At 38.5% G+C, this 18,363-nt stretch overlaps 1 protein-coding gene across 9 annotated transcripts in view; it reads right to left on the reverse strand.

Annotated features, from left to right (window-relative positions):
- gab1 (GRB2-associated binding protein 1) overlaps positions 1 to 18,363 on the reverse strand; it is a 92,036-nt gene that overhangs the window by 17,951 nt on the left and 55,722 nt on the right. For 8 of the 9 annotated variants that reach the window (XM_084099021.1, XM_084099020.1, XM_084099019.1 and 5 more), the window contains 2 exons: positions 12,836 to 13,133; positions 4,264 to 4,489 (listed from right to left, as the gene is read on the reverse strand). In XM_084099021.1, coding sequence (XP_083955147.1) covers positions 4,264 to 4,489; positions 12,836 to 13,133 — 524 coding nt within the window. Of the gene's footprint in view, positions 1 to 4,263; positions 4,490 to 12,835; positions 13,134 to 16,520; positions 16,831 to 18,363 lie in introns of those variants that run through there. The other variant, XM_084099026.1, reaches the window with a different exon arrangement.

Here is an 18,363-nt window from a genome sequence, read left to right on the forward strand (position 1 = left end):
CTGGCCCCTTTAAGAGCTGTGCGCTCTCTGTTGAACGGGCTGTACTCTGAATGGTATTGTGCCGTGCGCCTCGAACAACCCCATGTATGTGGGTCATTTCTGTGTTGATGCTCATTATTCTTGCTTTGTTTTATTGAGTGAAGCTGTGGAAGGCAATGTGGAGCGTGTGGCAGACAGTTGCAGGAGTTGTCAATAAATTGCGAGTGAATCGCCTCCGTGAGTCTGTCTGGCCTAATACTTCAGCTGCGAGCTATCCTTATTTTGTTTCCCTCCTAACACAACGCGTTACAATATGTAAAGCACATATCTTTTTCCCGGACATGTCGCCTGGATTTCGGGATCACCCAAAATGTCCGGGATTCGGCTTTTGCTTTCTGCCGTCGCTATTCATTATGTTTATATGCACAGGTTGTTGTTTCAATCGGACTGAATTCATTCAAATCGGTGAATCTGAATGTAGTGTTTAACGTACATGAATGCTAAACAAGTGATCGGTTTATGTACGTTTATTGCTTAAATTCCTGTGTTTTCGTATCAGTCGGGATCCGTTTGAAGCTGAATACATGACCTGCAAAGCTGGCACATACATGTCAGTGTCAAATAATGAAACGTTACACATAGGGATGGGACGATTACCGGTTTCACTATAAACCACGATAAAATGTACTGACGGTTAGTAATATCGTTTAAAATTTAATTATCATTAAAACCGTGTTTGATTATCGCGATTTTAGATCCTGTTCAGCCAGCAACAGTCTGACGCAGGCGCAGCGCGCAATGTTGTTGTTGTTTTTTTTATTCAAGAAGGAATTGTGGAAGGCAGTGACCGTGCTCGGGAGATTTTTCAGAACCAATTCTGAGGTGTGGTCATATTTTGGCTTTAACAAAAGTCCTGAGGGAAACTTAGGCTAATCGAGGATGGTCACCCTGTCAGCAGAACATGCACAAGAAAGGTCGCTGCAATAGGGGGGAACTTCAGATCTGCCGAGTCGTCTTGTGTGACCATTAACTGTTGTATAGCGAACGCAAGGCAAGTTAACTTTGACCTCAATACCAAAACTACGTCTGGGAAATAATTGGGCATAAAATGTTGTTTTAAGTTGAACTATTTTATATCAATCACTTGAAATAAACGTGAAGCTTACGCAAAGAAAAGTTCGCAGCAGCTTTGAGCCAAAGACGAACGAACAAGTTCTAACAAGACTTAAGAGTGACATTTAAGGGATAATAATATATAATCATTATACACTTATTACACCTATTTTTTTTTTACCACATAATTATGGGGACATTGAATTGAGATTAATGTTTTAAATCTTACCTGTTTATAAATAAGCGTACAAAACAATCGTTCAGACAAGATGATCACAACAATATTATCAAACTCTGTAAACAATAAATCAACTCTGATATAATTTTCAATACAATTAAAAACGGAGACGGCAAGTTGTATTTGAATGAAACGAGAGAGCGCGTCCGTTGTGATACATGGTGTAACGTCTGTCAGTTTGAAGTCTGCCCAGATGAAGAATACAAGACAGTGCAAATGAACTGGTAACGTTAGTTCCACGAGACTTTTATAGATGTTTTCTCTCAGTTAAGCACACTCTTCACATAGGCTACATGTCGAAGAGCGAATGTTAAAAGGGAAAAGAAAACACTCTAAAACACGCTACAAATCAAAGTGGAAGTAAACACATTATAATAAAACAACGGTCAGCTGTAGAGCGGCCATCTTCCTCTTTGCGCGAGCAATCTCACTCTCACTGTGCGTGCGCGCTCACATAAAAACAGCATACATACAATAACGTACGCCATAGAAGAAGTTATCTTAAAGGCACATCAACATTCATGTCATGAACACTACTTAACACTAGGTGGCCGTTACAATGGATGTGCGCGGTGTTATAATGCGTTGCTATTGACGACCGTCATTATAAGGAAGGAAATGCCACATAATAGAATCTTGCTCTAAAAAGTGCATAGAGCTGCTTGTTTTATTTGTTGTTTGTTGATTTTCAAATATAAAACTTGTTGAAATGTCTTCAGTGTGATCATCAACTCTTTTTGAACACTTTCATCTCGTTTTAACAACACCGTGATAATATTGATAATCGCGATAATTTTGGTCACTATAATCGTGATATAAAATTTTCATACCGTCCCATCCCTAGTTACACATAATGAATGGCGACTGTAGAAAGCAAAAGCCGAATCCCGGACATTAGTCAGAGAAATGCGGGACTGATTGTGCAAACCAGCAATGTATCGATGCAAATATATATGTACATGACTGTGTAGAGCACAAAACAAGACTGTCATAATTTTTCAATCAATCATTTAAGCCGAAAATGAGACTTTCTTGATGGTATGCCCGCCATTGTTGCCGGTTGCGCAGTGCATTCTGGGTACCCCTTGGTTTCAAGTAAGCTCGCGAAAATTCTTGGTTTTAAGGGGTATCTACCCCTTCCCCTTAGCCCTACCCCTTGAACAAAATGAGAATTGGGATAGCCCTTACTCTCACGTGAACGTGCAAAACTAAGGGGAAGGGGTAAGGGGAAGGGGTAAGACAGAGAATTGGGATTCAGCCAAAGACTGTCACCTATAAAAACTTTCTAAATAATTATATATGGTGCAGATCACCCCTCTCCTAATCCTAAGCAGTGATGCCCATGTTGATTCTTTTTTGTTGGACAGGTAAAGGGAATTAATTCTAGAACAGAACACTCTCTAAAGCCCGGGACACACCAAACCGACGCCAAAGAACTAGCGCTGATAAAAGCCGACCGTGTTGTCGCCTCGCGTCAACTGCGTCGAGGGAAAAAGCTGCACATGAACTACAGGCGACTGTCAGCTAGCATGCGTGTTCTCCACCTGTGTGTAAATGAGACAACTGTCTATTTCTGATGATATATTCATCTATATTCATCATTCAAAAAGGGAAACCGACGCTGCAGGCTGCAGATACACAAACCATAAAGCAGTGCGTGCTTACCGTTTTGAATATCAGTCCTGCTAAACACTTTCTTTAGTCCACTCCGCTCATGTTAATATTGAAATATTTGCAAAGGAACACTAAGGTAAGATGACGTAACATTAGAACAGCCTTCTATCTGTACCATTTTTACTTCTTTGCTCTGTTTTGCAATTCTTCTCGTGCACTGACTCGTTCACGAAGCTGAACAGCCAATCAGAGTTCTCTCTCTCACCGACGGCCCGACGCATGTTGAATCGGCTGAAAAAAAGCCAACGAGGACCAATTTCAGCCGACTACGCGGAACACACTGAGAAAACTAAGTCGGGCGACGCACAAAAACTGCCCGACGGCCGACCGTCGGCTTGGTGTGTCCCGGGCTTTAAACTCACTACTATCAGAGTAATTAACATAAAACTCAGAGACAATCATGCTGATCCACAGTGAGAGATGGCAGTGCAGCGTCTAACACCACTGTGGCATCTGTACAGTCCATGAAGAACAGCAATACCAACGCAAGCTAAACAACTACTAAATGCACCTTTACAAAAAAACACCTAAAATTTTGATTTGTGATGTTAGTATTATGATAGTATAGTCAACAGTGTCATTGAAGACCAAACTAGTCGAGTGCCACAGACTGGTTCCCAGTGACAATGGTCAAATATCCAGTTTAATGATCATTACACAATATTTGACCACAGATGGCAACGTTTAACCAATCGATATCAAGTATTTCGAAGTGTGTGTAATAATAAGCTTCTAGATATACAGCTAGAACTGGCAAGGTTAGTGCCAAACACAACCATGCACATCACATTTCACACAAGTCCCAGTTAAAACTACACATACACAAATACCAACCCATTTTGCTCAGTAAAATATTTGTTTTAGTAAGTTATTGTAATAAGTGTGCAGGCTGCTGGCCAAATGTGTGTGGTTTAGTACTGTATTCTTCACACTGATGCTCTTCACTCACTGACTGTCAGGAGCAGCGCTCCGGCTCTCACACTCCTCCAAAAGCAGGTATTCCTGCTCCTCCTCCCCTAGAGAAAGAGGAGCGACTGGACTACACCACACACAAATACACACAATGAGCCCCTTATATCCAGATGTTCACCCATAGCACCTGAATGGACCTAGGAGCCTCTTAGTAGAGGTGGGCGGCATTCACATTGCATAACCCTTGGTTTAAAAACAAACTCAAAACAGTAACAGACCTATATTACAAATTATTGGATGAGCCATGTTCTAATCTGTGATGCAGTGTGATGTGTTTCAAGTCTTACCTATTAGGCTCAGGTTTCTTGCTCTCACAGTTGAGTAGCCAAAGGTAGTCCTGAGGCTCATCCAGACTGGAGGAGGACCCCAGTGGTCTAATGCTGACGGGCTGGTAGGGAGGAGGCAGGTTGGCCAGTGCAGAAGCCCCTAAGGCTCCTCCCGGCCCTCCACTAGGGGCCATATCCACCACCAGACCCCCTGGAACATTTACTTGGTGAGAGACCTTTGTGGAGTCTTTAGAAAGAACAGAGAGGAGAGATTAGCATTAGGCTTTACACTTTAGGAGATCACAAGCTTTGAGATACACTTCAGATTAGATCAAACTAAGGATAACACTGCTTTAATCAAAAGCTTTTACTGAAGACATCCCTGTATCAAAACAAAAAAATAGTATTGTGATTAGTATAAGTGTCTCCACGGGCTGACATCTGGTGAGCTAAGTGCAAAAAGAAGTGTGAACTGATCAAATGAAACTCAGATGTATGGTTGAGGGGTATATTCGTAAAATAAATAAATAAAGCAGTTTTATTAATTAATTATTTTATGTATGCATGTATTTATTCATTATTTTATTAAAAAAACAATTTGTTACTCAATTAATGCCTTATGTTTTCTGGAATATTTATAGAATATTTCATAATTACAAATTCAACTGAAAAATATGCAGAGACGTGTCAATAAAAACATGTGTTACCAAGTTTTATATGACATTAATTGATAGTTAGGGTCTTAGTTCCATGACCCTGTTTGATTTAAAGGTTTGCCTTATCGTAGTGATTTCGCAGACATTTTCCAAATGCGCCTCGAATGTAAGTGCATTATTGCAAACACATTTTTCCTTTATTTTAAAACTAAATGTTGCATTTATTTATGGAAATCAACAGCGAGCAACATACTGTATGCAAAAATGTATGCAAAAAGCTTAAATGCAAAGAAGCTTAAATACCCCATGAAATTGCTTGACAAGTGCAGTTTTACTTCCTGTGTACTTTACGCAGTAAAGTTCAGTTCAAATTAACAGTTCAAATTAAGTCACTTACATTTTAGACACAATATTGACTGTTTTTGTTCTGTTTCAGCAGCGAAAATAGTTCCAAACAAAGATCAAAGTAGAATGATGGTGCATCTCACAGCACTTCTCAACTGTGTTTTCATTACTGAATGATTCAGTAACGATTCCAACGTTTCTTACTTGTATATTCAAAAATATTTAAAACAATTTCATTAGTAATTTTTAGTAATTTAAAGTAAATGATTTAATATGATCAGCCCTACCTAAGGTAACAGACCTATAGTGTCATCTTAATCTAACTGAATTTATTGATCAAATTTAGGAATTTAAAATGAAAGATGAAACATGCATTGCCTACCTTTAAAGATGCAGGTGCATATGACTATGCAGATTTATTATATCAAAGCTTATTTGACAGTGATGAGAATATTAGTTCATAATAAATTCTATTTACAATGCAAAAAAAATAAAATAATAATAATTTCCGACAAGTAACTTTTTTGTGAATGACAGATTCAATGAAGGACAAGCACATGAAAAGGCTTAAAGTCGAGCCCTGCTTTAAAAGTGACGGACATGTCCGAATTACCATAATTATGAGATTCCGACTTGTAAAAAGAGTTCTTGTCCTTGTAGAACTCGTAATTACAACTTGTAAACTCTAAATTTTCAGAGAGCTCAGAAAAACGTCATTGTGTTGTTATCTTGTAATTGTCAATTACGACATGGTGTGAATGTAGCAATATTGAAGGCTGCAATAAAAATAAAAAATAAAACGCCAATAGGCTTAAGTTATATCATAGTCCAAGTGATGATTTGCTTCTTGGGGCTTCTTATTGGCTACAGGTTTATTTGGGAGAAGGAAAATTTGATTGGACAAAATGGTTTGTGAACATTTTTGGTCTATTTTTCCAAAAGAAAAAAGAAAAAATGTGTGTATCCTCAAAGTTAATTTGACCATTTTTATGAGTACACTAGCATTAACATTAACTTAAAAGCTAATAGATATAGACTAAAAACAACAAAGTTCCTCATCTGATTTCATGGTGTCTTTAACCCCCTGGGGTCGGCGGTCACGTTGTGTCCACTCACAACAAAAACAAAATGTTGTGCTTTTCGCAAAATAAAGAAAACAAACGAGTCTCGCTCTCAGTGAAGTCCATTCTGAAACGCATCAGAAAACAAACTAACTCAGCGAATACTTGCCACACTGACATGAGAGATATGTCTCTGGAAAGCTTGAAGCTTCTTTTAAATGAAGTAATTCATGTCAAAAACAAAAATTCTCTGTTTATATAATTCGTATGAAACCAACGAGGGGTTCAGTTTCTCAAGACTTGCTCATTATTTTTAATGTGACCACGCTCACAGGCTGCGCAGCCTTTGACGCGCTAATCGTCCAAATGTGAGGCAGGCAAACCTGTAAACGCCCCCATCATCTCAGTAAACAAAGCATCAAACTTCTTCATTCCTTTCATCGAGTTTGGTTTACCTCAGAAGAAGACGAACGTGATCCAGTGGAGGTAAGCAATTTGCTTACATTAGTTAACGTGTTGTTACATAAACTTGTACTAGTTGAACTATTGCCAGACATGTTTTTACTCCAAATGTTTTCATATGTTATGAAGTTATAAAGTGAGTTTGAAGTAACATTTATTTTTCTCTAGTGTACTGAAGAGTTCCTTTCTAATGATTTATAGTTATAGACCGCCTGCATTTTCCTAAAAAATAAATGTTTTCTGTAAAGTAAAATTATTATTATTAGGGCCCGAGCACCGATGATGAGAGGACCCTATTGTTTTTGCTCCGTTTATTCTTCTTCTTCTTCTTCTCCAAAGTGAATAGCTTTTTAGAGGGCCTTAACGTGCTCGAAAACTCATGAAACTTTGCACACGCTTCAGAAGTGGCGCAAATTCAGTAAATTATTGCCCCCACATTTTGCCCCGGCTCTAGGTTTCACGTACAGGTATGAAATTTGGTACATACATGTAATGACCCAATACCTACAAAAAAGTCTCTTGGAGCATAGCCCTAAACACAACAGGAAGTCAGCTATTTTGAACTTCCTCTCAGATTTTGGGCAGTTTTTGCCATTTCCTGATGTTGTACTTTAACAAACTCCTCCTACAGTTTTGATCTGATCCTCTTCAAATTTGGTGAGTGTAATCTTAAGGCCTTTGCAACGTTAAATTGCGAAGATCTTGAGTTTTCGTCGAAGGGTGTGCCCTCGGCGGCCTGAAAAAACGTACACCCAATTTCGGCCTTTTGGTGATATATGCATGATCAGATAAGTTCAATATTAATGTTGCTTGCAGTTCCGATGTTGCTAGGCAACCACAGACAGCCTGCAGTAACTCAGGCATACGATGTCCAATCTGCCCCAAACTTCACATGTTTGATAAGAGTCCTGTCCTGAACACATGACCATGCTCATATTCGGTTATAGCAATAGCGCCACCTGCTGGTAGCAGGAAGTGTGGCAAATACAAATTACTTTGACATGGTCCTCCTATTTACATACTGCCCACCGTGCTCTGTTTTCCTAAAGGCGCCGGGTGGCGGTGGCACGGGTGCGAGGGCCCTTTTCATCGCTGCTTGCAGCTTTAATTATTGTTGTTATTTTATGCAGCCCTACATGTAGATACAACAAATCTGGTGTTCTTTATATTTTTGTTGTTTGTGAATTTTAAATCAATTTTACCAGAAAAATCACAATTAGATTCCCCACCCCCACCCCCCAACAAATCGTGCAGCTATTTTCTCCTGATATCAGCATGTTCACAGTTGTTTTGTTGTTTTTTACAGGGACCAGATGCCACTGATGAGTCCTGCTGACTCAAACTTTCAAAAAAGTCTCTTCAAACTGTTATTCTCTAAGAGTGTTGTTCCAACATCAGCAAGCTTCTGCATGAACATGGCAAAGAAAAAGCAAACACTTTGGAAATGACAGGTATGTTGAACAGGAAAGTGTTCTAGGAATGGCACAGAGTGTGACTGTTCAAGTCTCATCAGTGTGCTCAATAATATGCCTTTTGTCCTTTGTTATGTATTTGGATTGTGTTGTGTTGTAAATAAAATACAAACAATCAAACAGAAATTCTTTTATTCTCTTTGCATTCTTACTTGTCCCATTCAGCTGACAGGGTCATTAGGGGAGGGGTCTTTGTAATCAATATCAATATGCATGATCATTCACGCCATTTTCTCCAAACTACCAACTTTTACATTCTTGCTGCCTACATATTATTGTAGCAGAGTTTATACTGAATACAGTGTAATCAGACTGTTGCTATGAAATTGTTATAAGTATCAGAAATAAGCACAAATGTCACGACATGTCAAAAAAAAACCAGGACTCAGAAAACACCTCAGACCCCAGAGGGTTGAGTTTGTATTGTATGGCCAGATTATGGCCAAATATTTAGATATGTTGAAGATAAGATTAAAATCGAGAGCAAAGAAGAATTACATGTTTTTGTAAAGGAACTGATGAAGGTTAAGGCTGGCATCCTACACAGGCCGTGTGAACGTGCAGAACTGCGTAGAGAGGAACCCTGAATACAAGACGCTAATAAGAAAGCGCCACTAATCCATGACGGAGTCTCGGTTTTTATGTGCCATCTAGGATAACTTGTAAAGCTTTTTTGTCCATGTTCTTTTAAAAGAGTTTTCTTTATCTCTGACTTTTTATTTTTATTTCCATCTCTCTTTGAACAGCCTACTCTCAAGGTCAGTGGAGTGCAGCTGACGGGGTGGTTGTGCGTGTTTTTGTACAAGTCTCTCTTCAAACTCTGCTTTCAGTTATTCAGTAAAACGCACACAAACACACCACTTGTGCGCACACACATTGACACCCACACACACCCACTCACTCACTGGGTTGCATTTGACTCTCTCTAAGTGCAGGCAGCTCAAGGCTGTCAGGGCCACTTTGTCTCTTTCGGTCTCTTCAGTTTTTTCCCATTTTCCTCCTTCCCTCATTCTTCTCCCCCTCCCGCTCTTGTTTGTCAGGCTAGCTGCTGAATCATCCAAGCCATGGAAAACCCCCCTACATATTTGCAATCACTGTACCCTGTTTAGTGTTGGTGGCTAATAATGGCAAAACCCTGTGTGTCTCAAAACAGACCAAATTAAATGTCCGAAACTGCTTGGGCATTTCTTTATATGATATATTATCAATGTAGCAAAAAAGAACATGAGAATGTGTCTCACATTTTCAAAAAGATAGATGGATAGATAGATAGATAGATAGATAGATAGATAGATAGATAGATAGATAGATAGATAGATAGATAGATAGTTTTCCTCCAGCGAAAACAGAACATGAAGACACTCTGTAGTTATTGATATATGTGATTTGGCAAACGATTTGTGAAAAGTTGTTTTAAATCATTAAAAACAAAAACATTTTTTTTACAGTGCTCCATCAATTCACTGATTTAAACAGTTTATCAGAGTGAATGAAAGAGAGAAACATCATGGTATTATTACATTTATAGCCTTACAGTAAAGGGATTTGTGGTTTTTGATGTCACTTTGAATTATAGAAGTGGCAAATTGACGGCACATTGCAGTATCGGCTCAAATGCGCAAGCAATGACTTATTATGGGCTCAACAGCTCTTTCAAGTTTGTCTTCATCCATTTGAGAACGATAGTGTGTTCAAAAAGTAAAGAAATGCTTTTTTTAACTCAGAGAATATCTATTTACCTCAGTTAAGACAACCAACCCTGTGACGTCAGGCGCACAAAACATCCCTTTTTCTTTCAAATGGTTACATTAATCATGGTTGTTATATATATATATATATATATATATATATATATATATATATATATTTTTTTTTTTTTTTTACTAAAGTGGAAATCAGTTTACAAAATATTGTAAACTTGACTGACTGCTTCATTTCCACTTTAATTTATCTGTAATTTACACATGTTTTGTGGACTTGCATGAAAAAGAATGAATAGCAGGCCATAAAAGTGTACACAAACACTGCAACAAAACTAGATATTATCTTACAATAATCAACAAGGCTGTCTCAACAACAACCACAACACAATTTTATCCTGATGCTGTTAAAGAGTTCATGTCAAGAGTCATGTGCACTGTATTGCAGTAATTTGCACCTTACGGTTGTGCTCTTATCTATAAATGTTAGAAATTTGTGCAAATATTTCCAATTTGCATAAAAACTCATCCTGACAGAAAGCTTTAAAAAATCAGACTTCAATGAAGGAGCACTGGCACAAATAATGCTCACCAAACAGACAAAGTTTAATAGAATGGGAGGGCAATAATTCTATTGTAAAATAAGCAATTTTATGTTTAGATTTTCCCCCACCGGAATGAAAACATTCCCAAACCGCATGCATTAAACAAATTTTTTATGTTTCGTTACACCCCTGTCTCCTCCTTTCCAAAATGTCCTGTCTTCTCTCGACTCTCTATCCTTTAAACAAGTAGAAGTTCAGAAAACAGTGAAGGCCAGATGTACAACCACAAATGTTTTCTAAACCAGTAGCTCAAGTATTAGCACTTCCTAAGTAGAAACCAACATGAGCATAATTTACCACAACTGCATTCACAAACTTCAGGACTTCACATCACTTCTAAAGAAGGCCACAGTGAGCTGACAGCATCTGAGATCAATACAGCTGAGCTGATGGAGACCCGAGGTGCTACAATGAATCAATTTTAGGGGGACACTTTAGGCTTTGGCACTTCAATCTTGTATCTGCATTACAGTGAATGACCATTATGCCAGCAGGGCCTAGGAGTGAATCCATCAATAAGATTTTTCTTTTTAAAAATCTTTTGAACTCTTTTAGTACAACCCCAATTCCAGAAAAGTTGGGACATTTTGTAAAACACAATAAAATCAATAATCTGGGATGTGTCAATTCCCTTGAACCTTTAAGTACAAAAAAAATAAAATACGTTTTCACTGGCCAACTTAATTGTATTTTGTCAATATAAACAAATTTAGATTTTGATTGCTGCAACACACTCCAAAAAAAGTTGACAGAGGCTAAATAAAAGTTAGATGAACCCATCATGCTACTGTTAAAGCTGCACTACGTAACTTTGTGTTCAAAATGTACAAGAGTACATCATAAATCCATTTTCCAAACCGTGTTTTTGTCTTATCCTGAATCACTACGGTACAGCTATAATAAGTGTTTATATTCGGACTATTTTAGACCGGTCAGGTGGCCACCGCAGCAGAGAAGCCCAGTACCTGCGTGACTCGTCATAGACATAAACAGAGAGAAGTTACGCCGGCTACAATGTTCTTCCTCAAGACGCATGCAGTTTTGTTTATTAACCACTAGAGCACCAAAAGTTACATACTGCAGCTTTAAAAAATATCCACATGGGCTCAGGAGTACTTTGTAATATCATTGTCACTTAACAGTCTGCATCAAGAAATACAACTTGAATCTCTGTTATGCAAAGAGAAAACTGTACAGCAATTATATGGAGAGATGCCGCCAAGTTCTCTGGGCCCGAGCTCATCTCAGATGGTCTTAAGGACAATGAAAATGTGTGCTGTGGTCAGATGAGTCCACGATTCAGCTTCTTTTTAGGTAGGGACACACCAAACCGATGCCAAACACTAGCGCTGATGAAAGCCAACTGTGTTGTCGCGAAAAAAGCTGTGCTTGAACACATTGAAAGGACTACAGCCGACTGTCAGCCAGCATGCGCGTTCTGCGCCTGCGTGTAAAAGAGATTTGTCTATTTCTGCAGATATATTCATCTATATTCGTCATTCAAAAAGGGAAACCGACACTGCAGGCTGCAGATAAACACACCGTAAATAAAAAAGCGCATGCATACCGTTTTGAATATCAATCATGCTGACCATATTCATATTCTATATTCCGCCCAGGAACACTCAGGTAAGATGACGTAAATTAGAACAGCCTTCTGTCTGTACTGTCTTGATAACTTGTTCACTGTTTTGCTATTATTCTCATGTACTGACTCACTCACTGAACTGAACAGCCAATCAGAGTTCTCTCTGTCACTGACGAAAAACTGACATTGAATTCTCAGTCCCAAATACGAAAGGGACCATCCAGACTTTCATCAGGGACAGGTGCAAAAGCAAACATCTGTCATGGTATGGGGGTGCATCAGTAGAAACAGCATGGGTGACTTATGTGCATATGTGTGAAGGCACCATTGACATGGAGGCGTATGTTGGGATTGTACAGAGACATGGAAAGCAAGACAATGCCAGGCCTCACTCTACACGTGCTACAACAGAGTGGTTTCTCAGACAATCTACACTGTAAAGTGAATGTGCTTGACTGCCTGTCTACAGTCAAGATCTGTCTCTTATTGAAAATGTATGGCCCATCATGAAAGGGACAGCTTGGGCAAAAATTCCAATTGCAAAACTAAATATTTTAGCATTTTATATCTTTTTTTATATATACATTTCTTCCTCAAAAGTACTAAAGAATTGTTAAATGAAACTGTTTGAAATCATTATTAAAATCCTTATAATTATAATCCCTAGATATCTCTGGTGTGTGTTTGCATTTGGCATGATTTACCTTCCGTATCAGTGGGGTTGAAGCCACAGATATCACAGATGCAGCGCACCCACTTGTTCATCTCCTCTTCAGTGTCTGCCACCAGGTAAAAGATCCGGTCGATAGTCTTGATGTCAAAGATGAAGCTGTGCTCCAGGTCCTTCTTGTTGAAGGTAAGACCGGCGTCCACCTGCTCGCACAGGTTCAGATCGATCACGCGGATGGGCTTCTTGGCATGGTCATTCTTGTAATATTCCAGCACGTCTGGGTCTCCTGTCAGCCTCCCACTGCGCAGAACAAACCATCGCTTCTTCCATGCCTGAAAGGAGAGAGGAGAACCATTTAAATGACGCTGCATGTACTACCATGTCTGGATGGAGAAGCCGTTAAATGATTATCCTGACCAATTTCACTAATATGTACCATTGAGGCAAGTCAGTTCAATCGACAGCCATCTTGGTAACGTTTTGGATAAAAGAGTCTGATAAATCCACAACTGTAAATCAAAAAGGCTATTTTAATTATTTTAAGTCATAACTTTTATGTTACAGCGGCCATATTGAACACTGTGATTTGTCCCACTCTTTTGTTTTGTTACCTCCTCATACTATCCATACATGTATCAAACAGATCAACAGAAAGTAGTTTATAGACTGTTTAACATATCCACCATCTACAAACAGTTCTTCAGACTGGTCTCTCTAGAATAAGCATGTTGTTATGCAAATTTATTATATGAGGACTGTACCAAATGAACACCAACTAACTGCAGGAAAAGCATTGTGAGATGTTTCAGTCCTAAAAGTCATTATAGGTCTTTTTGTGACACCTGATCCTGTTGATCTAGCCACATGCAGTGGCGACCGTGGGATCTGACCGACTCAGTCTGGCAAGAATCCACACAAAACTCTGCCTGGAGATACTGGCTAAACTCTCTGCAGACATATTTTTAATATAACACCACCCAAAAGCCTGCAAAGCACTTATGCTAAAAGAGGAAATTGACAATTACAGCTTAAATATGCATTTAAGCTGTGATAAAATGTTTTTTTTCCCCTCATTTGAAATGATGGGAAAATGCAAATGCATGTTTTACATAAAAAACAGAGTTCAAAATGTCACGGATTGTGAAAAAGTGATGGGGTCTTTGAAAACTAGCAATGATAGCAATGATGAATCCATCTATCAGATGGGTGGATGTAAAACATGGTGGAAACAAAACAAAACATTATGCGAAAATGAAAAGAATCACAAGAATGAGAGGTTAAATTCATCAGGTGGAGGGAATAAAGGAAGTGTGAAAAGACATCGATTCACATAAAGATGGATAGAATAAATAATTATGCTGTATGGTAATGATCAGCCAGGAGAGAAATTAATCAAAAATAATGTCATCCCATCACAACATGTCAGCTGTTTAGAGATTTAGATGAGTACATTTTTTAATTATTACAAATGACAGTCAAAGGAGCAAAAGAAAATCAGTTTGCAAGATTTGAAGTGTTGTAACTAGTTAATCATTTAGTGGTGCAGAAAAAGTGCTCGATTAATTACTTGTGCACAATCCTAGTATATCTACTACAATATAAGAAAAAGTTTGAAATACATGAAAAAAGTTTTTCTTAGATATGCCCTTAAACATCAACAGACCACGCTGTCTTAAACAAGATTAAAAAAATTAACCCGGAGAAAGAAAGAAAAATTCACTGGCTTCTGTAATTAAGCCGCCAGACTGCCAGGAATGCTCAATCTGTGTTGTTGTTTATTTTTTACCATCAGGTTTGGAGGGGATTATCAATGCTGTACTTTACCCCCTCTCTCACCCCCTCTCAGCTGTTTTTCCATCCACAGGGTTCTCTTTGTTAGAGAGCCAAGCTCTGGCCCTCTGGATATCACCCCACTGCACGGCAACAGCCCCGCCACGTCAAACCAAACACACACACACACACACACACACAACATGACACTCAACAACTGATCAGCATGATAGACCTAATTGTGTGACGTGACCTAAATTTTCCCGTGAAGTATCATCCGAGCATCATGTCACCCATATTAAGATAAGTTTGGAAAGCTCAACAGTCTCAGGCTGAGACTGTTTCACTCTTCAGAACATTCTGATTGCAATATAGAATCAAGATTGAATAATAAAAGGTAAAAAACGTGTCAGAAGGAGTGTGTCAGAACAAGTCATACAATTAACATCTTTAGCTTTGTTCCTCTACTGAAGTTAAACCAACACAAAGGCCTTTTAGATTCTACACGCCGCTTCAAAACAAAGCACTCGCAGCTCAAATTACACAGATAGCGTGTGCATGTGTATGTTTACTAGCAGAAGAGAGCCCCGGCTAACCTGTCACATGGATCATCTTACGTGGGTACAGCGACACAGGCGGAACACAAGATCTTCCAGAGAACTGTGTCAGTGAACCGTGAACATTCAGCAGAACCAGAGTCAAACAAGAAAACCAACAAAATAAGACAGAAAATGTAATAAATCAATAAAATACAATTTAAGTGTCAGTTAAATTATTTTTGGTCCAAAATCATTTATTTATTTATTTTAAATCTATTTTAAACATTATTAAAACATCATAAATGCAATTCATCCATACAATGGCTTGAATACTCCTTTTATGATGAACAACTTTTTTTTAAGTTAAATTCATTTCAATATTTATATGTGGCATAAAGTAAAAAGTAAAAAAAAAAAAAAAAAATCAAGGTGCTGTCAAGAACTGTCATGATACCATAACTCAAAGTGAGCATAATCTTCGTCTTATTATTTCTTTAAAAAAATGCAAACAGTGAAACGGTTATGATATTATAATAATTTAAACATTTGAAAAACATTTGTCCTCCAAATCAAAGTCATGTGGTGCAACCAATGTACAGAAAAATGCAGGCAAAATAAAACAGGAAATGACAAAGAGAGGACATAGAGGACCCCTGCAGAGTGTCTTAAAAAAAGGTAATATAATTCAACCTCCTTATGACATAGCAAGCTTGGTTGTGAAATGTCAAGTGGTACAATCCTCTAAAAAATTAATTAAAATCATTCTTACACTGAAAAGTTGAAAAAATGGTTTTGAAAATGTAATTAACATTTAGGGAACATTTTTATAATTTTACCTTTATAGTTACACCACATGACATTTATTGAGTCATTCAATTCAAATATTTAATTGAAAATGGTATAAAAGTTGTTCATTATTTTTCAATATTTGAAACCAACATGAATATAAGTATTACTTGGCACATTCATTTTAAACTAGATTTGTATATATTTAATTATTATCATTGTTGAATATTGGACAATCTTAAAACTGACCCCTAAAAAAGTAAACTTTACTCTCTCTGTGCAGGCCAGGGTACATTTTTAAAAGTACAAGAATAGATTTAAACAGTTTCTTCTGGCAGCTGCAGAGAAATCTGAAGGGGATAGAAATGTCAGCCTTGCTTCATTTCAGTGGAGAAATGTCTTCATTTTTGGAGGAAAGTGGCCAAGTTGAGTGAGCCATAAACACCACTCTTCCATTTGTGCAATAACTCCATCTCATTCTCTCTCTCACTTTTACGACGCTGGTATCTAGCAGACATACTCGCCTTTGTTAGTAAAGTAAGATGTCCTCATTTCAGACAATAACACTCCCACATGACACCAATCCAGCCATGCTACTTTGGTTTGGTGATGCGTCAATCCTACCTTGAGTCCCGGCTCCTGAATGCAGCGCAGGGAGTGTAGTGTTTAGCCACCCGTTGTGAGTGCCTGTTCCATATTGTTTAATCTCAGAAAGCCAGCAGAAGCACATAAACCCAGACTCTCAGATGAAGACTGATCTAAGGAGGAGCGCACGTGAGATGCTCTGTTTCCCAAGGAACAACAGGGCGGCCACAGCTGGTCACCTTTAAATCCTGAAGACATCCAAATTGACCCTTTTGTAATATTCCCTTACACTTCTATTGAGTTTCAAGCGCGGGTCATTTAGTCCTCTTCTCGAAAGTCCTTCAGCTCCAAGAGAAGTAAAATGAATGTGTTTGTGTATAAGGAGGGAGAGGGAGTGAGTACAGGGTGGGACGAAATTGAAGAGGCCCCTCCAAGTGTGGCAGCAGCTGTCTGCCTCAAACACACACACACACACACACACGCGCAAGTGTGATGCATACAGAGGCAAAGGGCCACAGTGTCACTGTCTTGACTTAACAGAGATGCCATTGAGGGCCAAACTATAGGGGAATGCCATCCGAACTGAATCACTCACTGGTCAGTCTCTCTGTGGATAATTGACGCAATCAGGCACAGAAACTGTACAGGAACAGAAAGAAATAATGTTTCGAAAAAATGCCAAGCAATGCCGAGGACCACAAGCTTCTGCTGTCGTAGCAAAACGGCATAAATGAAATCGCATAGACCGCGAATGCATCAGCAATCATTTATCACATGCCTGAAATTCCAAGTGCATTACCCTGCACTGCATTTTAGATGAGGTGCAAAATCAGATTGGGCTTTCTAAAGCATGTAGACATGCAAAGTGTTTGTGCTTCTTCACTCCACAACATCCTCTCCTACAGTTCTCATCATTGGGATCGAAAAGTATTACATGTCTCTCTGGAATACATGGTTTTGACTGGTCATTTGCAGCATTGAGTGGTCAAAAATGTTTGCAGAATAGATCAAATGCGTCTTCGACTGTTGATCATTAATGCAAGAAAATGAAAACATCACTCAAACAACAAACAAAAAATACACTGATTACACTGCAGATAAATATGTTAGCTGACTAGTCCATAAAACAAGTAACTTGGACTGCAGATTAGTAAACATATATAATTGAATCACAACCCAGGTTCATTGGAAATACGTTCCTGTGACGACATAACTGCAAAAATGATATTTATGCACCTTTTGCAACACTTTCAAAGCGAAACGGCCAGCGAGTGCATGGTGCTAATAGTGTGTTCAGTTTTATTACACAACAACCAATGAATCTGAATCTGGCAACATTTCATTATGTTGGTTAATGTACATATCGTGGCAGTTCGTAAATGAAATGTCTTGTGAGTGGCACTAAAAAGTTAATGCTCTTTTGCGTTTGAAAATAACGTACCACCTACACTAAAGATATAGTATTAAAGAGCAACTTGCAGGTAAAAAAAAAATCTAAATGAATATATAACCGTGTATGAAAATACCATATGAAAAGATAATGCAGGATTTAAAATGTTTTAAAACGACATAATGACACCAATTTAGTAGATAAAGTGAGCGTTTCTTTGACTGCTCGTACAAACCGCTTTTTTTTCAACATCGCGTCATTTTACGTCACACGAGGGAGACGTGTGCTGTGCTCTGCCGCAGCTCAGTGCAGAGTGGGTTGGTATTCAGTAAGAGCGGTCGTGAGACAGTGTGTTTTCAGTAGTTTTTGTATTTCAATTTATCATCGTCATGGTAAATTTATGTGTTTGTGGAGCTTGCAAAAACTCCAGCCTGTCAGGACATCGAGTCCACCGGTTTCCTAACAGGAAAAAGGACGGTGCTATCTTTCGTG

Source organism: Abramis brama (assembly GCF_963993115.1).
Source record: "Abramis brama genome assembly, chromosome: 2".
Classification (NCBI taxonomy): Eukaryota; Metazoa; Chordata; class Actinopteri; order Cypriniformes; family Leuciscidae; genus Abramis; species Abramis brama.